Genomic DNA, 25,592 nt, shown 5'->3' on the forward strand with positions numbered 1-25,592 from the left:
GATTTGATTCTAGGGACAGTTAATAAGCTGGACCCTGCTGACCTAAGAGTTCTAGACGGTTCGTAGCGTGGGAGCAATTCAGCTATGTATTTAGGGCCTAGGCCATTAAGTGATTTATAGACTAATAACAGTATTTTGAAATCTATTCTATGACACACTGGCAACCAGTGTAAGGACTTAAGAACTGGAGTGATAGTGTATGATCAGCTTTCTTAGTCTTCGTTAGAACTCTAGCAGCAACATTACAGGACATTAAAGCTGTGTGTTTGTTCAGTTGCACCATGGAGACTTATGCTACATTAGTATGGTACATCTCTGGTTAAGTAGCAGAGTGGGAAGTTACCACTACCTAGAACATTGTTGCAGACTTTGATGTTTTCACCTTCCGTTTCCAATAATGTGCATGCTAAATGATTATTTTTTCATGATGTAATTGTTTGCCAAATCAACATTAGGTAACCTGCGTGATAGCGATAAATAAGGATAAATCTTATGATTATTTTAACTATCAAATGTTAACAAATGAACAATTATGTTATGTACGTAGTAGGAAGATTAATTTGTACTTTGTCTCCCCTACCACTACACCACAGACATGAATCTCTGTTACTAATTTAGATGTCACTGAAACGGACGATAGTGACATCAACTGGTTTAACTTTCAGCAGTCTTATTATTAGTTGTGGATGATACATGTGTTCTCACCAGCTAATGCACCTGATCGCTCTCCTGTGTCTCTGTCTGTGAGCAGTGCACCTGATCTCTCTCCTGTGTCTCTGTCTGAGCAGTGCACCTGATCTCTCTCCTGTGTCTCTGTCTGTGAGCAGTGCACCTGATCTCTCTCCTGTGTCTCTGTCTGTGAGCAGTGCACCTGATCTCTCTCCTGTGTCTCTGTCTGTGAGCAGTGCACCTGATCTCTCTCCTGTGTCTCTGTCTGTGAGCAGTGCAGACGGAGTCGGGCTGTACCAACATCGTCTCTGCAGCGCCGTGCCAGTCTGACCCGCAGCAGTATGAGACGCAGTACTCCAGACTGTGCACCTTTCTCTCAGGTACTACGTCCACATCTCTGTTGCATCGTTATTTCATGTCTGGCAGAACCTGAGATTATTGCATCATTATTTCATGCCTGGCAGAACCTGAGATTATTGCATCATTATTTCATGCCTGGCAGAACCTGAGATTATTGCATCATTATTTCATGCCTTGCAGAACCTGAGATTATTGCATCATTATTTCATGCCTGGCAGAACCTGAGATTATTGCATCATTATTTCATGCCTGGCAGAACCTGAGATTATTGCATCATTATTTCATGCCTTGCAGAACCTGAGATTATTGCATCATTATTTCATGCCTGGCAGAACCTGAGATTATTGCATCATTATTTCATGCCTGGCAGAACCTGAGATTATTGCATCATTATTTCATGCCTTGCAGAACCTGAGATTATTGCATCATTATTTCATGCCTGGCAGAACCTGAGATTATTGCATCATTATTTCATGCCTGGCAGAACCTGAGATTATTGCATCATTATTTCATGCCTTGCAGAACCTGAGATTATTGCATCATTATTTCATGCCTGGCAGAACCTGAGATTATTGCATCATTATTTCATGCCTTGCAGAACCTGAGATTATTGCATCATTATTTCATGCCTGGCAGAACCTGAGATTATTGCATCATTATTTCATGTCTGGCGGAACCTGAGATTATTGCATCATTATTTCATGCCTTGCAGAACCTGAGATTATTGCATCATTATTTCATGCCTGGCAGAACCTGAGATTATTGCATCATTATTTCATGCCTTGCAGAACCTGAGATTATTGCATCATTATTTCATGCCTGGCAGAACCTGAGATTATTGCATCATTATTTCATGTCTGGCAGAACCTGAGATTATTGCATCATTATTTCATGCCTGGCAGAACCTGAGATTATTGCATCATTATTTCATGTCTGGCAGAACCTGAGATTATTGCATCATTATTTCATGCCTGGCAGAACCTGAGATTATTGCATCATTATTTCATGTCTGGCAGAACCTGAGATTATTGCATCATTATTTCATGCCTTGCAGAACCTGAGATTATTGCATCATTATTTCATGCCTGGCAGAACCTGAGATTATTGCATCATTATTTCATGCCTTGCAGAACCTGAGATTATTGCATCATTATTTCATGCCTGGCAGAACCTGAGATTATTGCATCATTATTTCATGTCTGGCAGAACCTGAGATTATTGCATCATTATTTCATGCCTGGCAGAACCTGAGATTATTGCATCATTATTTCATGTCTGGCAGAACCTGAGATTATTGCATCATTATTTCATGCCTTGCAGAACCTGAGATTATTGCATCATTATTTCATGCCTGGCAGAACCTGAGATTATTGCATCATTATTTCATGCCTTGCAGAACCTGAGATTATTGCATCATTATTTCATGCCTGGCAGAACCTGAGATTATTGCATCATTATTTCATGTCTGGCAGAACCTGAGATTATTGCATCAATATTTCATGCCTGGCAGAACCTGAGATTATTGCATCAATATTTCATGTCTGGCAGAACCTGAGATTATTGCATCATTATTTCATGCCTGGCAGAACCTGAGATTATTGCATCATTATTTCATGCCTGGCTAGGGCTGGGTATCGTTCAAAATTTTTCGATATCGATACCGTTTCGATACTTGGATTTCGATACCGGTTCCTGAACGATACTTTTTTCGATACCAATTTTTAGAAAAATCCATTTTAACAAAAATAAAACTGCATTACACATTGAAATTATTTTACAAATCTTTAGTTTTCCCCCCATCTTAAGTTTTACAGCAGAAAAAAATAAAACCTACTGTATATAACATAACTTTAAGTTCTCTAAACGTATTGCCGTCCCTACAAAAAATATTGGAGTACTACAAAGGAAAGAAATGTAGCTAAAACAAATAAATCAGTGGAATAGTTTTCAGTGCAAAACGGAGAGTTGCAAATCAGGGTTTAATGCTCACTGATGCAACAGAACTCTATTCTTGTCCAAACTGGTGGCTCCACTTCATGCATGGAAGACTAGTTGAGCATTGACTAGCCTATCAATATAGCCAATGGCACAAAGTGAATCCCATTTATATTCAACAAACTATCATGACATCAGCGTTTGTTAACGAGTTGCTAAAAATACATGGGCGATAACTGCCCGCTTGCATATAACGTTAACACTAATTAATTAAACATTAACGCTAGCGTTGCAGATCAGTGTGCTCACTGCTGCAACAGAACGTCATTCTTGTCAAATCTGACGAGACAGCTCAACTTCACTGACTAGCCAATCAATATAAATGAATCGCATTTACATTCAACAAACTATCATGACATCAGCGTTTGTTAACGAGTTGCTAAAAATACACAATGCCCGCTTGCGCATAACGTTACGGCGGCAATTAATTAAACGATCTAATGCTACAACTCACAGCCAGATGCATGGATTTGTCAGACTGAGGGATCTGATAACCGCTAACTTGCGGTAAGCTGAGCTGACCCACCTCTCAATTATTTCTCTTGTCTGTGGAAACCAGTCCGTGTTGTTTCTGTTTCTTTTCCTGCTTTTCATCATCTTCGCCATATGGTACTCCAGGATAGGAGTAGCTTGAGTGGCTAACTTCTTGTATACTATCCGCACCGCACGCCTGGCTCACAGTCACAACAAACACACCGGCTGTGGGCGTAACGTTTCCTGCATGCCTCTACATGACAGCCAATCACCAGCCGTATTAGAGCGCGGCGTGCAAGCATGTCGCATGCTTATAGGCTCAATGACGCTGTTTTGTTTTGGTATCGAAAATTGGTATCGATTGACAAGGGAGGCTTCGATACCCCTTAGTATCGATGTTTCCATTTCGGTGCCAAGTAAGTATCGAAACTCGATACCCAGCCCTATGCCTGGCAGAACCTGAGATTATTGCATCATTATTTCATGCCTGGCAGAACCTGAGATTATTGCATCATTATTTCATGTCTGGCAGAACCTGAGATTATTGCATCATTATTTCATGTCTGGCAGAACCTGAGATTATTGCATCATTATTTCATGCCTGGCAGAACCTGAGATTATTGCATCATTATTTCATGTCTGGCAGAACCTGAGATTATTGCATCATTATTTAATGTCTGGCAGAACCTGAGATTATTGCATCATTATTTCATGTCTGGCAGAACCTGAGATTATTGCATCAATATTTCATGCCTGGCAGAACCTGAGATTATTGCATCAATATTTCATGTCTGGCAGAACCTGAGATTATTGCATCATTATTTCATGCCTGGCAGAACCTGAGATTATTGCATCATTATTTCATCCCTGGCAGAACCTGAGATTATTGCATCATTATTTCATGCCTTGCAGAACCTGAGATTATTGCATCATTATTTCATGCCTTGCAGAACCTGAGATTATTGCATCATTATTTCATGCCTGGCAGAATTTGAGATTATTGCATCATTATTTCATGCCTGGCAGAATTTGAGATTATGTGTGGATTTTCACGCATGAGTGTGGTTCTGTGTAGTTCAACGAGTAGAGCAAGGTGCCAACATTATCACGATTGACAGTTTGTCGCTGGGGATTGTTAATTTCGTTCACGACTGATGACAAAAAATGTTCGTCAACAACCTTTTTTTCCATGACTAAGCCTTTTTTCCATGACCAAGCTAAAACTAGCACTTTGACGAAATGCATGTTTTGTTTTCGTTGACGAGATGAGACGGGACTAAAATGTCAGTGATGGACTATCGGACATTCCAAATGCATAATATCTTCCCTCAATTGTGCGTCTACATCATAGTATAGTTATTACATAACCACTTCCATGCTCTTGGAAGCGGTAAAAAAAAATATTCTTCTGCGTTATTTATTTGTTAGCTACTAGCTTGACAAGTTGGTCCACCGTCCATGTCTGCAGGGAGGTTTGTTCACTTTCACCCGTCACTCATTTCTTTCCTCCGTGGCAGAAAAACAAGTTAAACGGGGCTAACAACGCCCGGCCGCTGCGTGGCGCTCGGCATACAAGTGTTCACCAAACTGCAGAATGCTAGGCCTTCTCGGATGCTATTAGGGGTGTCGGAAAGAATCGATTCACCTAAGTATCGCGATTTTTAATGTCACAATTTTTTGAATCGATCTTTTATTCCAGAATCGATAATCGCCAAAAAAAAAAAAAAAAATTTGGATGCCCGCAGTCGGGCCACTCACTGAACAGCAGGCCAGGCGCTGCCTATTGGTTTACTAGTGGTTTTATTACTTTATTAGTTAGTCTGAAGTAATAATTACACTTCAGGGTTAAAGTGGGTGCATCTCATTGTAAAATTGGACTTCAAACGGCCCAAATCCGGCTTCAAACGGCCCAAATTGGGCTTCAAACGGCCCAAATTTCACGCGCGTCGGCCCATATCGGCCTGGCCTGCTTGGTATCTAATGCCCGGCCTGAATTATGATCCCAGTCCGCCCCTGTTTTTAACTATATCGCCCAGCCCTACTCATGATATATAATATACAGTCTCTAGTGTATGATTCAACTTTTCCCATGTTCTAATCTAGTGTAAAAAACCAAACAAACTGAAAAAAGAAAAGAAAAAAAGAAACAAAAATCGCAATAAATCGTAATATCGAATCGCAATAATCGTAGAATCGCAATACTTAAGAATCGCAATATAAATCGAATCGGCACCCAAGACTCGTGATAGTATCGAATCGGGAGATAAGTGAATCGCCACAGCCCTAGATGCTATAGATGTTGTTGATTATCACAAAACGTCTATTTGTATTTCCTGTAGAAACGGAGGTGCCCTGGGCGAAGGAGGTGAGCGGCATCCTGTACCCGCTCTTTGTGTACCTCCACCTGGACATGGTGCGCTGCGGCCTGAAGGGGGCAGTGGATGGTTTCTACAGTCGTTTCCACAGCGCCTTCCTCCAGGACGGCGAGCGGCGGGCCACTGTGGAACAGCTCCGCCACGTCCTGACGGCGCAGGACGTCGCGGCCAACGCCAAGCTCAGCGCCTTCCTGGACCACAAGTACGTGGTCCACCTGACGGAGCCCGCCTACAGCTACCTGCTGCGCTTCCTGCAGAGCGAGGACAGCAGCGCCCTCTGCAGGGCGCTCAGCGCCCACGTGCAGGTAGGGGTGCGCAATCGCACAGTAACTCACGATACGATACTCTCACGATAACCATGACATCGCGATGAAGCAATTCTGCGGTACGCGATGCATTACAATACAATATCAAGACAGTTCACCTAGGCTCCGTCACAGTGTTTGTGTAACTGAAGACGAAATAATACCCCTAAAAAGGCAAAAAGCAGGCATCATGCAATTATTCACTGCATCGTGGTGTCAGTTTCACAGAATTTGACAACTGAGATGTAACAATTCACAATAATGTGCATAGGGTCTTAGCTTAGTTAAGTGGTTCCCAACCTTAGGGTCGTGACCCTAAAGGTGCGTTCACACCGACCTATTAAAGTTTTTCGCTGGCGTCGAGTTTACATACAAAGTCAATGCAAACGAGCGATTGAGCGTATATTCGCCTGGGAGAAAAATCGCTGGGCGTCCGAGCGACAGAGACAGAGCGATAGGGAGAAAATACGCTCGTCGCTCGAGATGAAATATCCCAACTCGAGCCAAAATACGCTGGCATCAGTCGCTCGCTGTTCAACACCGATTGGCTGCCGTGTGAGAGTGAGTCAAGGATCACACTGGCTTGGAACAAACCGCTGGTTTATTGTGTGGCAACAAACCGCATTGACAGGCTGACAGCTGACATGAAGTGAAGTCTGTACTACCGGTATGGAGCTGGCATTAGGAGCACGCTGATAGGCTTTAGCTTGTAAACAATGACGGTGGCTCGTAGTGGACAAATATCATGACATTGCGTAACGTTATATCCCCCACATGTCCGTCAATTGGTGTGCCTGTTGATGAGTGATTTAAACAGAGCGACAGAGCGATTCCAAAGGGTTGAATCAAGCGACAGAGCGAAAAATAAATATCTTGGTGTGAACACAGCTTAACACGTTAAGTGCCATAGCCGAGATAATTCGTCTTACATAATCCAACGCTTGAGTGCCAGAGCCGAGATATCTCGTCTTACATAAACATTTTTTTTTTTTGACGGTGGGACATCAATCAACAACTTTTACATCTTCGAGATCACTATTGGAGCAAGAGAATGTGTATAATCTATTTTACCGACCCACTAAGTGTTGACAGTGCTCCCCCAGACGAGCGAAATCAAAGAAAAAACTACCGCGGGAGCAAGCCATTCAAGGAAATGGCGAGGCGATTTTACAGTAATCCATTCCACACTTGTCTTGCCCGAGAGCGGCCGCGCAGGCAGCCGCACACAGAGAGCGGTGAGCGATTTGCAAAATAGATTATAGGTGAAACACACTTTGAAACACCTCAGAAAGGCCAGAATCAACATCTGCCCATCGCCCACGCATTCCCCGGCCCATCTTGACTCGCACAAGGAGCGTCCGCACGCAGGCAAGCAGGCAGGCAGGCACGCAGGCAGGCAGGCAGGCAGCAGCAACGCGCTTCTGACACGCCCGCTGTAGAGCCAGGAGGAAGGAGGAGAAGACACACGGAGGGAGGAGTTTGAATGAGAGGGGTGTTTCCTGTTGTTATGGAGGAAATTACTGTTCAAAACTATTGTTTAGAATGTCTGACGGTCTTACTGATGCCAAAAATGAATGGTTAAAGTGACTGTTCTGTCGAATTTCACAAAAAGCCATTTATCTCTGAATAAATTTCCAGACGCTGAAACCATGCTGTACTCAACGGCTAATATCTACATAACTACTAACTCTGCAAACTAACTCTTTTAGACAGAGAAAGCACACATTCTATTAGTTATTTTTAGATGATTGGTGTTCATGAATTCTTAACAGAAAATAATCCTCGGCTCTTGTAAAATGAGCCAGAATCCTCAAAAAAAAACCTGGCACAACTTACCTACAGGATGAAAAAATGGCTGGCACTCAATGTGTTAAGTGGGGTCGCCTGGAATTCAAATATGGTCGCCGGAAATTTCTATATTTTATTTAAACTGTTTACACCACACAATTTAATACTACCGAAGATGATGAGGGTCACTTGCAATTTTTTAATTTTTTTTGTTCTGAGTTTAAAGGAGAACTTACCTCCAAAACACTTTTTTTCAGCTTTTAACCAATATATATGACTTTGGGGGTGATGTGTGAAGAATGCTCGTCAAAATTTCCACATTTGTGACCAAACTGTTGCCATTCTGCCATTTGTATCATTTTTCAGCAGCATAACTGGCATAAGCGCCCTCTAAGGGTAGTAATATATATATACATATACATACATATATATATATACGGTATATATACATACTAGAGATGTCCGATATTATCGGCCTACCGATATTATCGGCCGATATTAGCATAAAAAAATCGATATCGGAAAATATCGGTATCGGTTTTCATGCCGATATTTTTTTTTTTTTTTTAAATACAGGGGGAGTCTCACTGAGAGCAATGCTCTCTTTTTCAGGAGTGCCCTGTTCACATTCACACACACACATTCATACCTGGAAGCTGACCAGTACAACCACAGTCTGATCTGTTGGCCACTGAGCAGCTCCACTGGAGCGGTTGGGGTTAAGGGCCTTGCTCAAGGGCACCTCAGTGGTGGTAATGAGGGAGGGGCAAGCGCTGCCTTTTCACTTTCCCCACCCAGATTTATTCTGCCGGTCCCGGGGATTGAACCGACGACCTTCTGGTCACAAGCTCGCTTCTCTAACACTTAGAACTTTAACACAACATGCATATTATATATTAAACTCTTCAGCTACATTAAGCTACATTATGTAACTTGTTACGTGAAATTTTGGTGGAAAAAAAGCCCACTTATATCGGTATCGGTTGATATCGGTATCGGAAATTAAGAGTTGGACATTATCGGATATCGGATATCGGTAAAAAAGCCAATATCGAACATCCCTAATACATACACATACACATACACACACGTCTCACAGAAACGGTCTAATCCTAAAGTCCTCATTCAGACCTCTGGGGGCGAGTGTGTTTAGTGTATAGATCCAAAACAGCTCTCTCCTCAGGAGTATGGCGTCGACATCCCCTCCTCTCCTAGGGCATTTGATGGCCTCGATGCCAATATATTTGAGAGAGGTTAGGCTATGGTGGGCTTCTGCAAAATGCACAGCCACTGGGCTTTTAGGGTCCTGGTTGCGGATAGCACTCCTGTGTTATCTGTCGCTGGCCTGACAAGTAATGGCTGCCTCCTTGCCTGATCGTCTCGAGGAGTCATGTCGGCGTTTGTCTAGTTTAAACAGCCATAAAGTGCAGTTATTGCAGAAATAGACTCGATAACAACAATTAAACAAGTGCAAGAGTATCGCCGCAACCGCGGAGTTTCTCGGCTTTTGTTTTTGCCATTCTCCCGAGTGGATTTGGGTTTGACTGTATCCGACCCTGATTGGCTGAAGGAGTTGTCTGTCAAGGCAACCACGCCCGCCCATGCTCCCGCCCCTGCTAAGGACTGGGTGAAGAGTTGGGGCCAGACCGTCACGCAGAACCAAATGAAATGTGAGTTTGCGTGACGGGCTGGTTTACCAGGCCTAATAGGTGTCACCCAAGAGAACAAAACTGAAATCTTAAGAGATGATCACTTTTAACGAGCATAACCAACTTGTTTTGTAAACCTGGTCACATTTCAGTGCTTTACCAACTTGTTTTATGTTATAAAAAATGTAATTTTAATGATGGTGTATCGATTATTCCAGTATGGATATTTTGTCCCACCCCGACATGCAGGTGGAGGTCACCGCCTGCAGGCGCACAGACTACCAGCTATACGGGCCGTCCGGCGGACCGCCCGGCCCCAGCTGCACCTCCTCCTGGGCGGGGGTGGACGGGGCGGAGGGAGGGGAGGGCGTGGAGGTGCCGGCGGGCATCCCGCAGAGCCAGGCGGCCCTGGAGGCCCTGCAGGACTGCATCAAGAAGGTGGGCAGTGTTGGGAGGGTTACTTTTCAAACGTATTCCACTACAGATGACTGAATACATGCCCTAAAATGTAGAGTGTTTCTATTTAATTCCATTATGGCTCATTTCCACCACATTTTACAGCTCGTCACCACTCGGCTCTACTTGTTTCAACCCGATGGACGTTTTGCTTCCACCGCTGGTCATCTGCCCCCGCCCACACCTAGTCGTCATAGCGACCGCATATCTGCCCTCCGCCCATATTCCGAAGTAGGCTATAACATAAGGTTACAATTAAATCCATACACAGAACTTTTAAACTGTTTATGAAATACTGGTGCCTCTAAATGACCTACAGTGTACATGGGCAAATGTGACAATCGGCCAGGAGAATGGATATCACTTTGTTGTTAGTCAAAACTCACATGCGCTGCGCGAGGGACGGGCGCGAGGGACCGGGGTTGCGCTAGAGTGAAGCCTCTACCCCGGCGGCCTCACCAGGCAAGACCGCGGCTTCACCAGAGCCCCGCCTGCGGTAGGGATGGGCATTTCTAGCAAAAACACTATTCGAAATTCGCTGGCCAAAGTCGACTTTTAATCGAAATTCGAAAATAATAATAAAAAATGTAAAAAAAAAAAAAAAAAAATTACGTAGTGAGTGAAATGTTGCATTGTCTCCCCTGATTCTAAGTAAGGCTTTATTAATTAATAGAAAAAGCTTCTGCTGTGGCTTTTTAGCTCAAACAAGCATTGCACCACTGAAGTAAAGAACATGTTACATGACATTGACATTTTTGAAAATAAAAAACAGTTTTGACAATCATGAGTGGTTCATTAAATATTTAGTAGGCTCAGGTCTGAGTGCCAAAGGGGTGCCAAAGTCACCCTCTCTCCCTCTTCATGGGATTTCATCCGCCATTCATTTTTCCATAAACCTTGCTTAAAATGCTTATAAAAATTGTTTTACTTGCTCAAACCAAGCGATTCGACTATACTTAGAATCAGGAGAGACAATGCAACATTTCACTCACAAAAAAAATTTTTTTTTTTTTTTTTTTTTTTTTTTCGAATTTCGACTTTCAATAATAAAAGTCGACCTTGATAATAACAACGATTATTCGAAAATTCGAAATTCGATGCCCATCCCTAGCCTGCGGCCTAGCGGAGCCGACACACCACTCACAACTACAAGCGCTTCCTGAGCAGCGGACTTTTGGACAATTGAAACCACCGCCACGATTTTATTTCACCAGAGGCGAAGGCAGCAACACAAAAGACTGATGGAAAAGCATAACAGAAGAGAAGGTAAGCCCCACTGACTAAACTGGTATGCAGCGCTGCATTGACAGTCAGTAGGATAGACAGAGTAAACACGATTCTGCCTGGCCAATCAGTCGTCTACAATGTTTTCACGTCACCGTATGAACCCGGGTTCACAGAATAGAACCTCGACGAGGCAGGTACGAAAAGTAGCACGACTCGACCCCAATACAACCCGGGCTGTCCCCGTTTTTGATCGGTGGAATGAGACAAAAAAGCGAGACAAGCTGGGCGGGGCCGCGTTGATACCAGCGGTGGAAATGGGCCATAAGATTACTCAAGTTAAGTCATGTATCCTAAATACTTTGGATTACTTTTGGAATATACTTTAAAATCGTCTTGCTGAGCCCATTTTGTCTAGGTCACAACATGAAGGCAATGCAGGGAGGTACGGTGGTGCAGTGGTAAGCACTATCGCCTCACAGCTCGAAGGTCGTGGGTTTGATTCCCACCTGGGACGATGTGAACGCTGAAGGAATGCGTGCCCGTCCGCATGTCCTCGAGTGTCCACCGCCCGGGTGGGGTCGTCAAAAGGGCCTTTCTGTGTGGAGTTTGCATTGTTCTCCCCGTGCCTCCCGGGGGTTTCCTTCATATAGGAACCCCCTTCACCAAAACATGCAATATCCTGGTTGCTAATGTGGTTCCTCCTCTGGTCGTTAAGGGCGCCTGTTCAGAGGGAGGGGAACTGGTTGGAATAGCGTGAACCTCCCACGTGCTATGTCCTACCGGTGAAGCTTCCCCTGTCAGGTGAAAATAAGCTGCTGGCTGACTGCCCATGTCTCGGAGGAAGCATGGAGCCAGTCTTGGCTCTCCCCAGATCGGCAGAGGATGGAGTAGCAACCAGGATTGAGAAATCAAGCGAGCACTAATGGGGAATAAAATGGGATAAAAAATCGGGGGGGGGGGGGGGGGGGGAACATGAAGGCAATGCGTCACGATGTGCACAGATGTAATGTTGTGACCTTCAGCGTGTTTGTCATGTGACCTTCAGCGTGTTTGTCATGTGACCTTCAGCGTGTTTGTCATGTGACCTTCAGCGGGTTTGTCATGTGACCTTCAGCGGGTTTGTCATGTGACCTTCAGCGTGTTTGTCATGTGACCTTCAGCGTGTTTGTCATGTGACCTTCAGCGGGTTTGTCATGTGACCTTCAGCGGGTTTGTCATGTGACCTTCAGCGGGTTTGTCATGTGACCTTCAGCGGGTTTGTCATGTGACCTTCAGCGGGTTTGTCATGTGACCTTCAGCGGGTTTGTCATGTGACCTTCAGCGGGTTTGTCATGTGACCTTCAGCGGGTTTGTCATGTGACCTTCAGCGGGTTTGTCATGTGACCTTCAGCGTGTTTGTCATGTGACCTTCAGCGGGTTTGTCATGTGACCTTCAGCGGGTTTGTCATGTGACCTTCAGCGGGTTTGTCATGTGACCTTCAGCGGGTTTGTCATGTGACCTTCAGCGGGTTTGTCATGTGACCTTCAGCGGGTTTGTCATGTGACCTTCAGCGTGTTTGTCATGTGACCTTCAGCGGGTTTGTCATGTGACCTTCAGCGGGTTTGTCATGTGACCTTCAGCGGGTTTGTCATGTGACCTTCAGCGGGTTTGTCATGTGACCTTCAGCGGGTTTGTCATGTGACCTTCAGCGGGTTTGTCATGTGACCTTCAGTGTGTTTGTCATGTGATCTTCTTCAGTGCGTTTTTCAGTAGAATGTGATATTTCGATGTGAAAAACACATTCCTGAAAGTGTCCTTGGTGTGTGGCAGGTGCACTCGCTCGCACACAAATTGTTGATTTTTAAAAAATCTGTTCATGAATTTTAGAGCAAACAAAACTGTAATCTCTTGAAGTATTTTTTTTAAGAAGACTAAGTAAGTATTCAGAATACCTCAAAATGTAAACTATAAATGTAATGGAATATAGTTAGTCATATTGTTTGTTCTCTGGAATGCTCAAGACAGCATTTCTCCCGAGGGAGACCATACAGGCTCATCTAATCTTAACAATCCAATCTAAATACTGTATTTCTGAATGCATGCATTCCGTTACTCCCCCCCCAACCCTGAAGGTGCGCGAAGGCCCGCCCTCGCTCACCACCGTGTGCTTCTACGCCTTCCACCACACGGAGGCGCTGCTGAACGCGGCCGAGGTGTCGGCCGACAGCCGGCTGCTGGCGGCCGGCTTCGACAGCTCCACCGTCAAGCTGTGGAGCCTGAGAGCCAGCAAGCTGAAGGCCAGGCCGCACCCGGCCGACGTGTCGCACATCCGCCTGGCCTGTGACTTGCTGGAGGACCAAGTGAGTGACTGGAGGGGCCTGGTGGGCTGGAGGGACCTGGTGGGCTGGAGGGACCTGGTGGGCTGGAGGGACCTGGTGGGCTGGAGGGACCTGGTGGGCTGGAGGGACCTGGTGGGCTGGAGGGACCTGGTGGGCTGGAGGGACCTGGTGGGCTGCTCGCTGAGTCAAATCAGAGCACTGACTGAGCAGGTTGACATGCAAAAAAGGGGAATAATTAATCAATTAAAATGTTCCGTTTCTTTTCACTATAATCCATAAGTAACACAATGACAGAATGACGGGCTGTTTTTGGTCATGGGTAGGGATGTTCATTTTGAACAATTTCCATAATCGAAATTTGGGAAAATTAACGATCAATTATCGATAGCGTAATAATAATAATAATATATATCTTTTTTACTCTGGTCTGGTAATAACGTTGTGCGTACTCGGCCAGCTATAATGGCGATGCCGCTGTGTAGTAATAATATCAGACACTAGCGCTGCGGCCAGGTAAACAAACATACACTTTCTGTAATAAAACTTCTTATCAGACGGAGGACCCTGGGATAAAAGATCAAATGGCGGGTCCGTGGTCTGATTTCTATCCGTTTTTTGAGAACCACTGGTTTAATGTAAAGTTATGAATTCGGGAGGCACCGATTGCCAAATTCTGGGCCGATACCGATGTTTAAAATAACAATTTGGCCGATAGCCAATACCAATTAGGGATGTGCGCGACTAGTCGTTTAATCGTTTAACCGCCTACTCGTTTATTAACTGTTTAGTATTTTACTGGTCGGTTAAACGCTGCATCTTGTTCTTCACGCCTCCGCCTCGTTGTAAACAGGCTGAGCAGCATCTAACTCTGAATTAACTAATAATTTAGCCAATTGTTTGTAACATACCAAATAAAAGCAAACGGCAATGTATAAGAATGCAACGCCATGTAACTGGCTCGTTAAGTCTCGCATTCCAGGGAATTACATTAACGTCTGCGGGTCTTATTGAGGCTAGTGGCTCGAGCGCAACTCGGAGGAGAGAAAACCATCTGGAGCTTTCTTTGTTGGAGTCCAGGTATGTTTTACAAGAAAGTGCTCGTCATTGTCGACGATAACGTTATCTGACCTGGCTAACAGTGGATACGTCGCTTGCTTGCTGTGTACCGGCTCAAAGTAGTAGGCTACATTCTTTATTTTACCCCCTTCACTGTCCGCTCCAAAAACAACTCTTATTTTGCGCCGTGACCGCCGGAAGTGTTAAAAGGACCCGGAAGAATTTGGCCCACTGTAAGGTCTGAACATAAAGTGAATACTTTGATATAAAAACCAATAAACGGGGCAACTCCAATCTTGAACAATCTCAGCATGAGACGCCAGCTCTATTATTCTTCCGCTTCCAGCATAACCTAGCGTCAAGCGCCCCCACAACAACAACACACACACTTCCGTTTCCTGTCTTCAACATAAGAGCCTACAGTGCATTGGCTGTCTAGAACGTAAACATAAATGATATAGCACCTTCATAAAAATAGCTTACACAATCATGCAAGACACGCTGGAACTCCGTCCTACAACATTATTCATAATAAATGCCATGCATTGCATTGGCAAACGTATCAGAAATGTATTTCTCTTTAATTTGTTCACCTTTACTCAGTCAGTTGTTGTTACATCAATAGAACAATTGAACAATTAAATTAACAGCTTGTACTGAATGTTTGGGCTAAAATAGCTCCTAAAATACAAATTTGAGACTAGTCGACGGGGAAATTAGTCGAAATTCCCATCCCTAATACCAATACGTTTTTTTTAGGCCTTTTTTGAGAGGGAAATAAATACATCTTTATTATAAACAAATACAGGGATGCAAACTAGTCACCTTTAGGTGACAGTCACCTTTTTGATCCCAAAATAGGGCACTTAACTGAATGATTTTGAGCGGTTTTGTATCCGCCCTGGTATCTGTCCCCTTTTTCACTCTCCATGAGTTTGCATCCCTGCAAATAACTGAGGTGTTTGAAAGTCTTTTGAGCCCTTCATCACACTATCTTTGAAAGAGCACAAATTCAACCATATTATAATGTAATTATGAAGCAAACAACAAATTATGTGACCCAACTGATAGGCTAAATATCGGCCACTGCAATCGGTGAACGGCATCTTTTTTTGCCGCTAGGCGACTGCAGTCAACGAGGGCAATATCGGACGATACCGATATACAGCCGATATATCGGTGCATCCAAGTCAAAGTCAAAGTCAATTTTATTGTCAATCACTACCACATGTACAAGACATACAGAGCATCGAAATTCCGTATCTCACGATCCACGGTGCACTCAAAATACAGATAGGAGACAACACACGACATAAAATACGAAGACAAAATAGATAAAAAACATGCAATAAAATACTACCGTAGGGGTCATAATAAGGTCCTTGTAATCACTGTAATAAAAGTCAGATAGTGCAAATAGTGATGGCAGAAAAGTGCAATAAAATGAACAAATAGTAATTTGTGAATAATTGATTGAAACGGAAAGACGAAACCAAACATGTTTTCTGCTAAAACACTGAATTGACAGCTTAGCAGCTGTCCTGTAAGACGAGGAGACGTGATGTTGGATAACATGTTACAGACGACCTTTTCCTTTTCACCGACACCTGTGGTCTCAGCAGGACGAGGAGGAGGAGGGCTCGGGCAGCGAGATCAAGACGCTGCGCGGCCACAGCGGCCCGGTGTTCCGCACCGCCTTCCTGACGGACAGCTCGGGCCTGCTCTCCTGCTCCGAGGACGCCTCCATCCGCTACTGGGACCTGGGCAGCTTCAGCAACACGGCGCTGTACCAGGGCCACGCCTACCCGGTGTGGGACGTGGACGTCAGCCCCTGCAGCCTCTACTTCGCCAGCGGCTCGCACGACCGCACCGCCCGCCTCTGGACCTTCTCCCGCACCTACCCGCTGCGGCTGTACGCCGGCCACCTGGCCGACGTGGACTGCGTCCGGTTCCACCCCAACTCCAACTACCTGGCCACCGGCTCCGCGGACAAGACCGTCCGCCTGTGGAGCGCCCAGCAGGGGGCGTCCGTGCGCCTCTTCACGGGCCACCGCGGCCCGGTGCTGTCGCTGGCCTTCTCGCCGAACGGCAAGCACCTGGCGTCCGCCGGCGAGGACCAGAGGGTGAAGCTGTGGGACTTGGCGTCGGGGACGCTGGTCAAAGACCTGCGGGGCCACACGGACAGCGTGACCAGCTTGTCCTTCAGCCCCGACAGCAGCCTGGTGGCCTCGTCCTCCATGGACAACTCTGTCCGCGTGTGGGACATCCAGGGCTGCCACGGCGGCGGGGCGCCGGCGGACGGCTCGTCCGGCGAACTCGTGGGCCTTTACACGGGAAACACCAGCAACGTGCTGAACGTGCAGTTCATGGCCTGCAACCTGCTCCTGGTGACGGGAACCGCGCAAGAAAAAGCAGAACCCTAGCGTAGCGCGACGGCCATCTTGTTTTGTGTGTTCACGTGTAGAAGAAACACTTTCACGTCGCCACTGTTTTCTTGTTTGTTTGAAGAAACGGCTCCATGCAGACAGACCTGTCCTGTCTTTCTCACGCGCTTTCTCCCCATGGCCAACCCCCAAGAGCTTCCATTGGTCATTTACCAGACTGAAGTGCAGGTCACCACTCACCAAAACTACAATTAGTATTGTTATTTTCACGATGTTATTTGCATATGGGGGGGGGGGGGAACAAGGTTTAGTATCACTTTACTTTTAACGCATAATTAGAATAAATTAGAATTTAGATTATCGTTTGTAGAAAAAGCATCATTTTGACATGGTTGGTGTTCTCTAGTTGGCAGAAGTGCTCCACACTAGATCTCAGTATTGAAGATGTCATGGCTTCCTCCTGTCCCTGGTGTTAAATAGGGTTCACCGCCTGTCCCTGATGTTAAATAGGGGTAACCTCCTGTCCCTGATGTTAAATAGGGGTAACCTCCTGTCCCTGATGTTAAATAGGGGTAACCTCCTGTCCCTGATGTTAAATAGGGGTAACCTCCTGTCCCTGATGTTAAATAGGGGTAACCTCCTGTCCCTGATGTTAAATAGGGGTAACCTCCTGTCCCTGATGTTAAATAGGGGTAACCTCCTGTCCCTGGTGTTAAATAGGGGTAACCTCCTGTCCCTGATGTTAAATAGGGGTAACCTCCTGTCCCTGATGTTAAATAGGGGTAACCTCCTGTCCCTGATGTTAAATAGGGGTAACCTCCTGTCCCTGATGTTAAATAGGGGTAACCTCCTGTCCCTGATGTTAAATAGGGGTAACCTCCTGTCCCTGGTGTTAAATAGGGGTAACCTCCTGTCCCTGATGTTAAATAGGGGTAACCTCCTGTCCCTGATGTTAAATAGGGGTAACCTCCTGTCCCTGGTGTTAAATAGGGGTAAACTGCAGATGGGCATGACTGGGATGATGAGAGGGTGTTAGAATATAGGTGTAGTGCCTTAGTGGTTGACAGCCGTTTACCCTTCTCATACTCGCACGTTTTGATCGATGAAAAGCACTTAGAAATGTGTCTGCGATCACTACTGGGTAAAAACACAATCCCATATCTGCAAATTAAAATATGTTTATCAGGTATGGGTTAAATTAAAATATGTTGATCAGGTGGTTTTGGGGGGAAATGCATATTATATTCAACTGATCACTCTTTTGTTGGGTCATACGATGGTGTTGTGAAAAGTCACTCAACACAGAACGTGACCATGGAAACATTCAATTTGAATAAGAAAAGAGCAAAAAAAAGCCACAGAGTCCAGTTGTTTTGTTGCTGGTGGATGCTGAACTGTCAGATGTTGATCAATTTGCCCGAAATAGAAATGTGATTGGATATAAAGCAATATTCTTGGGTAAAACAACTGTTTGTATGCGGAGTGTAAAGACGTTTGGAAACGGCACATAAATATTGATTTGCATGATATTTTACACAATTCATGTCTCCCACCCTTCAGCTAGCCTACATCTCTTCCCCCTGATTGGAAGTGTAGGTAACAAGTGAGATCATTAGTGCTGCAAATAACTTATTTTCTATCATCGAGGAATCGTTTGATTATTGTCTCGATTAATCGATCAGTTATTTATCTATAAAAGGTCAGAAAACGGTGAAAAATGTCAGTGTTTCCCAAGCCCAAGATGACGTCCTCCTCAAATGTCTTGCTTTGTCCACCACAACCACAACCCAAAGAGATTTAATTTACTGTCATAGAGGAGTAAAGAAACCAGAAAATATTCACATTTAAGAAGCTGGAATCAGAGATTTTTGACGTAAAAAAAGAGAAGAGAAGTTGCTCAAAGTGATTAAGCGATTACCAAAATAGTTGTCGATTAATTCATTAATTAATCGATTAATTTTCTGTCGATCGAGTCGATTAATCAAGGCAGCTCTAGAGATCATTGAGGCTTGATCGAAATGTCTGGACTTCACCGCACTTGCAGACTCGCACACTAGAGGGCACCGCAGGAATGAGTGGAAGACCTGGATGTTGGCACTATGGCTCTTACGTCGAAAAGTAAATGGGATTTTTGTATGGTGATTTTGGTTAAAGGGGGGGGGGGCAGGGCAGAGTGGAGTTTTCTCTGTTGCCTCAGTGCCGAAATGCATTCTGGGCAGTGTTGAATTATCGTACCAGAGGGTCAAATTGATCTTTGTTGGAGGTAAATTATCATACAAATATATTAATTATCGTACGTCTGGTGTTTTGGAAAGTTTTCTGTTGTACACTTTGACTGTTATTATTAGTATTACAGTAAGTACAGTAGCCCAAGTGTGGTCACAGGTGTTATCTGTAGAGATGGCTTTTTTTTTTAACATGTGCATTATAATGCCACCTTTTTCTCCATATTTCTTTTTTTACCTGCACCACGCTCTTTAAATGCTTGAAATAAGGTTTGTGGTTAACAAGTTTATGAAACGGCAAAGTTTGTGTTGAGCAAGATAATCTTCACAAATGAGGACCACTTTTATGATTTCCGAAGCATAATTGCATTTTTGCCCCAGAAGTGAGTTTCCCATTCATTTTCTCCATAGACATTTCGTTTAATCCTTGTATGACAAGTTTTAAGGCTGGAACCAAGCCAACCTTTGACCTACTGAATCGGGAGTGACCATAAAACATTTCAGTTGGAGCAAGAATAAATCAGACATCGGGGGGGGAGGGGGTCTACAAAGTTCCCTGCTTCATAAACTTTTGTTAACCACAGACCTTATTTCGAGCATTTAATACAAAAAATCTCATTGACTTTTACACTTAAGACCCTGAGGTTCAGGGACTTCTGGGTAAGCCTACAAAAATACATCATGCCTGTGGTACTCTCTTTGCGGATGTGTTCCCGGAAAGTTCCTCTAGTGGAATTTCTGCAGACTTCCAGAGAGTCCGCTTGCGGTGCAGACATCACCACACTTCACTGATTTAATTAGCCACAATTCATTGCAATACGGACGCAACGACATTCCACTTGTCGAACAAAAAAAACACCAAATTAACTTATCATGAATGTGTAAAACAATTACTTTATTAAAATCATGTCGGCCAGAAATAATATCCAACCATCATGACAAATATGTAGTACAGCTAAATGTATTTTATTATTGTCTTTAGGCCTGTCTATCAGTGGCTTCTTTATAGCCTTGCAGTCTGTCACCCACGCAGACTTGACGCGACGACATTGAACACATCACCGTACGCACGACTTTATTCTGAGAGTGCAATGCTTTACGACTGTTAATAAATGCAGCTTGAAGTTCATGGAGAAATTCATATTCAGTGGTAATTTTCAGTGGTCTAAAGAGCATTATATATATATATATATATATATATATATATATATACACATGTATGTGTGTGGACAGGAAGTGTGGGTGGAAAGTGTAAATAGCCTTGTCAATGACATTTCTAAAAATTGGTGGCTGTATTTTCTCACTGTTCCGCCAGTGGCATTATTTGTATAATGCAAAAAAGAAGAAAAAGTGTAAATATATTTTTGTAATATGTTGGCTACCTTTTTGTTTTTCTATGTCAGGAGGAGAGGGTTGACACCTGGTGCATGTTTTTTTAATGGGCGACAAAGCAGTGAAGTTGATTTGGTTTGATACTGAAGGTCTGGATGCCACCAGCCAGTCTTTCATGTCCTTTTTTGTTGGTCAGCGAACTTGTGATCCCCCCTGAAGCCCAAGACGAGAAATAAATAACATCTATCTGAACAGGTGCTTCAGTCGGTTGATTTCTTTAAAGTGATGATAATCTCTTAAGGTTTCAGTTTTGTTCTCTTTGGTGACACCTATGGTGATGAGTGGTAATTGCAGGTGAGATCCAAACTGTTGCATTATGTGACAGTTTCTTCTGCCATAGTAATGCTAGCAGACCGGGAAAAAAGTCGCTTCTTATCCTACTTCAGATAAGAGTTGTTGGGAAGCTACAGTGAGTCTATTGTGTTAGCTCCGCCCACCCTGTGTCATCAGAGACACCCAAGTCCATACTGTAAATGCTACAATAGTGAAACTGCAGGCTCAATCACCATTGTGTTAACAACACAAGTGAAAAAAGAGGATCTGGAGCACACGGTCAAAGTTAGGGCAATTTAATAAGTGCAGCAAACAAGGAAGACTGACGTTTCAACACACAAAGGTGTCTTCTTTAACCCATTGATACCTGATGCAGCATTTGTGTGTGTATCCCTTTAAGACCGAGAACCGCGTTAACGCGGTCTTAAAGGGATACACACACAAATGAGGGATATACACGCAAATGCTGCATCAGGTATCAATGGGTTAAGAGTAAAACCTTTACCACAGACTGAGCAATTAAATTGTTTTTCACCTGTGTGGATTATCATGTGACGTTTCAAGGCTGATTTGTGACCAACTCTTTTACCACAAACTTCTCTGTTTTTCTGTGAGTCTAAAACTGACTCAGGTTCACTAGTTTCCATCCATTCATCACTGTTTTCAGTCTCAGGTTCAGAAGAGTCTGAAGTCTTATCAGTTGGTTGTAAATTACTAGCTGGATAAAAGTTCCTGACTGATTCTGATGCTCCACAGTCCTCTCCATCAGCTGCTGTTTTCATCTGTTCAGTTGAGCTGTTGGCTAGAGGCTCTGCCTCTCCTCCTCAATTTGGCTTTGATGAAGCTGTGAGGACTGGGGTTTCTCTTCATCATCTTCACTCTTCACAGGGACAGCAGTGAATTGGAACTTGGTGATATCAGCCTCCTCCAGCCCTTGACGCTGCTCTCCCTCCTGACTGATCCAGGGTTCCTCCTGTTCCTCTTTAATGTGTGGGGGCTCAGGGTCATCCTGAAGCTGCTCTCCCTCCTGACTGGTCCAGAGTTCCTCCTGTTCCTCTTTAATGTATGGGGGCTCAGGGTCCTCCTGGTCCAGACTGGTGCTCCACTCCTGCAGCTCAGGGGGAACTTCTCGACCAACAGCTGCTGGAGGTCTGGAGGTACGGCTGCTCTGTGTAACCGCACTACAGGATTTAAATCAGTGTCCAGCAGCTTTCGTTGTTGCTCGTTCTTTTTGGAAGGAGAAGATTCTAGCCTGATATCAGACTGAATGGTTACCTCGTTACACTCCATTTCCTTCATCAGAAGCAGTCAACTCAGTGACGCGGGAAGATCTGAAGGTCTGCTGCCAGCAGACAAAGAAGCTTCCTCCTCGTACTCTATCCTTCTTTCAAACAGCCCAAATATATCCTTAACAGCCACAGTTAGTCGCTAGTTCATTGTTCATTTGGTCAGTTTTTAAACATATCAGCCAGCTTCTGTTCTGATCCAGACAAACAAGATCAACATGACAGAATCCAGTCTGTCTCGCCACCTGTTGGACAAAATAATGTTACAACAGGGGGCGTCCTGGTGGGCGGTGGCTCACCTGGTAGAACGGGTAGAACGGACGGTACCACAAAGGCCGACCCGGATTCGAATGCGACCCGTGGTTTTTGCTACATAGCATCCCCTCTCTCTCTCTCTCTCTCCCCCCACCTTTCCTGTCTGCCTTACTGTCCTAGCTAAAGGCAAAATGCCCCAAAAATAATAATCGTACAAAAAAAAAGCTACAACAGCCAGTGGCGATTCTAGGGTGTGTTGGGGCTCCAAGCAATAATTCCCAGAGGGCCCTTCCAACCCACGTGCATTGCCAATATGTTGTAAAAACAAATCACACCGACACCAACAAAAATATACAAAATATATTTTTTTATTTATTCCAAATGTGCACATTAGTATCACTTTCAAAATATAAAAGCAATAAAAAAAAAAACATGAGTAAATAAGTAAACATCAACATAGAGAGCCGCAGGGATGACGTATTTTTGTAGGCTGAATGCGGAAGTCCCAAACTTCCTGGTTCAACACTGTTTCTGTCTATGGGATTTTTGAATGGGTTTTTGCCGCGATGCTTCAAATAAGGTCTCTGGGCAAGGCAAGATTAATCAAACGCGAACCAGAGTTCCGTCGGTATAATCTTCACACATGAGGACCACTTTCATGAGTTTTGTAGCGTAAATGCGAGCCCTAGAAGTAAAATGCTCGAGCTAAGCTAATCCAGAACTACACACTGTCGCATAGGCTTCCACGTCACGTCAGCACTCAACCTGGACTGTTGTTGATGTGTGCACTGATTACCCCGGGCTGAACGGGGCTGAACCAGGTGAGGGAAAGAGAATTTCCGTGTTCGCCCTTTGAAGTGGTGACGTTATTGACGTATATATCCCCATCGACTCAAAAGTGTAGTCTCATTTAGCCGTTTGCTAGCTAGCCACCCTTTTAACGGCACATAAAAGCTTCAAAACTCATAAAAGTGGTCTTCATGTGTGAAGATGATGTTACTACCATCTGGTTCGCGTTTGATTAAGCCAGCGTTGCCCAGAGAGCTTATTAGAAGCATCGCGCCAAAAACCCATTCAAAACTCCCATAGGCGAAAACTGTGTTGAACCAGGGCTGTTAGCATCGATGATTTCCGGACTCGTTACTGCGGCTCTCTATTGTGTCACATTAAAGGATAGTTTTACCGGTAGTGTGACTGGGTGGAAGCAGCATGGTGGACTTAGCTCTCTCATTGGTGCCGACCATTTCAGTCGGTGCCGGATGGAAATCCCATTCCGCTCCCTGCAAGCTCTGCATAGAGAGGAAAAGTGACCGCCTACTTCCTGCTTCAGCACTGGACCAGAGATTTTCATCTGCCATTTATTTTCCCATAGACATTTCGTAAAACAGCTGTGCAACAGTCTCTGACACTGGGGACAACTGTTGCAAAAAAAAACTCATCCTGAAAGAATGGAAGTCCCCCTCTTCACCTTCTTTCCAACTGTGGCTGACGGACATGATCTCTGTCATAAGGATGGAGAGGCTCAGATCCCTGAGAGCCAATTCAATTAAAAAGTTTCAAACTATTTGGAACCCATTTCTGGCATACCTCGACGAGGTTGGGGGCAGTAGGTGACTTGCCCGATTGGTTTCCCTTGGACCCCCTGAGTGGGACCCCATGTGCAACGTTTCTTACAAGCACACAATGGACTGTAGCACTATATTATAATTGTTTATTATGTTTTTGTTTTTCTTTCTTTTCTTTTCTGTGTCTGAGCTTGTTCGTTTGTTTTGTTTGTATATTGTTAAAATTGAAAATTGAAAAAAAAAAAAAAAATATATATATATATATAGTTTTCCTGGTTCAAACCAAACGGTACAGATATATTTAGAAACAGGAGAGATTGCACAACATTTCACTGGGACCAAAATGTAAAATAAATGCAGGGTTAAAGAACATATCTTTTCTATGTTTTGAAGTTTTGGTCCGAGTGAAATGTTCTATGCTCTCTCCCGATTATAGCGTTAGCTGAACCGTTTGGTTCGACGAAGTACAACTATTTTATAAGCATGTTACGAAATGTCTATGGGAAAATAAATGGCGGATGAAAAGCTCTGGTACAGTGATGAAGCAGGAAGCGACGTTCCACTTTGCCTCTCTATTGGGTGCAACCCGCTCCGACTGCGGCTGCGACCATATTTGGATTTCCTTTCCACACCCCCGTGTCAAATCTGTATGCCTCTGCTGCTGTATGTGTCCAATCTGCCGTGCTCAAATGCCTGCGCCGCTGCCTTTGAAACAACAGCAGCGCTAGTCGCTAGCTCGTTGCTACACGCTGATAACGATTGATGTGGATTATGCAATGAAGCAGCCTGCATGCCATGGTACGTTCGGTGGATGGCTGCCTCTACCCCCCCCCCCCCCCCCCGCTAGTCCACTATAGAAAGCGTCCCCAGCCAGACTCTCCCAGCCCCTTTGCTGGGAGAGTCTGGCAAGCGAGACTACTTTAGCGGTAATCAACCCACTTTGTATCATATATAAATCTTGCTAATATAAGCACATGGACAGTGTATTTCCTTCTCTCTCCGTTTACCTCACGGATAAAATGCTCACTGCTGCTCCTGCTGCCTGCAGAAACTCCGCCCTCACCAGCTGCAAGTCATTAAAGGAACACATCGCCCATTTTCAACCAGCTTTGTATCATTAGAACATCAGTAGTATATCAGAAAACTGTAAACGCTTTTGAAGTCTTGTCATTTAATTGGACAATTATTCAGTGTTAAAGTGTGGACCAGTGACATCACTGGTCCACACTAACTCAAATTAATAACTCATTAACTCAAATCAACTCTCAATAACTGTCAAACTAGATGAATGATGAATAGTTTGACAGTTATTGAGAGTTGATTTGAGTTAATGAGTTATTAATTTGAGTTAGTGTGGACCAGTGATGTCACTGGTCCACATTAACACTCAATAACTGTCCAATTAAATGACAGACTTCAAAACCGTTTACAGTTTTCTGATGTACTACTGATGTTCTAATGATACAAAGCTGGTTGAAAATGGGCGGAGTGTTCCTTTAAGGCTCGTTAAGGCTCTCCATGTTTTCTCCTGGATGTGCC

At 44.3% G+C, this 25,592-nt stretch overlaps 1 protein-coding gene across 1 annotated transcript in view; it reads left to right on the plus strand.

The window, feature by feature from the left end:
- taf5l (TAF5-like RNA polymerase II, p300/CBP-associated factor (PCAF)-associated factor) overlaps positions 1–17,147 on the plus strand; it is a 44,658-nt gene extending 27,511 nt beyond the window's left edge. The window contains exons 3-7 of the mRNA XM_083634941.1: positions 945–1,049; positions 5,838–6,178; positions 9,865–10,053; positions 13,411–13,638; positions 16,293–17,147. Of these exons, the coding sequence (XP_083491067.1) occupies positions 945–1,049; positions 5,838–6,178; positions 9,865–10,053; positions 13,411–13,638; positions 16,293–17,096 (1,667 nt within the window). The 3' untranslated portion in view covers positions 17,097–17,147. The remainder of the gene's footprint in view (positions 1–944; positions 1,050–5,837; positions 6,179–9,864; positions 10,054–13,410; positions 13,639–16,292) is intronic.
- Positions 17,148–25,592: the final 8,445 nt, after the last annotated feature.

The sequence above is a fragment of the Poromitra crassiceps genome (assembly GCF_964638095.1).
Source record: "Poromitra crassiceps genome assembly, chromosome: 4".
NCBI classification, from domain to species: Eukaryota; Metazoa; Chordata; class Actinopteri; order Beryciformes; family Melamphaidae; genus Poromitra; species Poromitra crassiceps.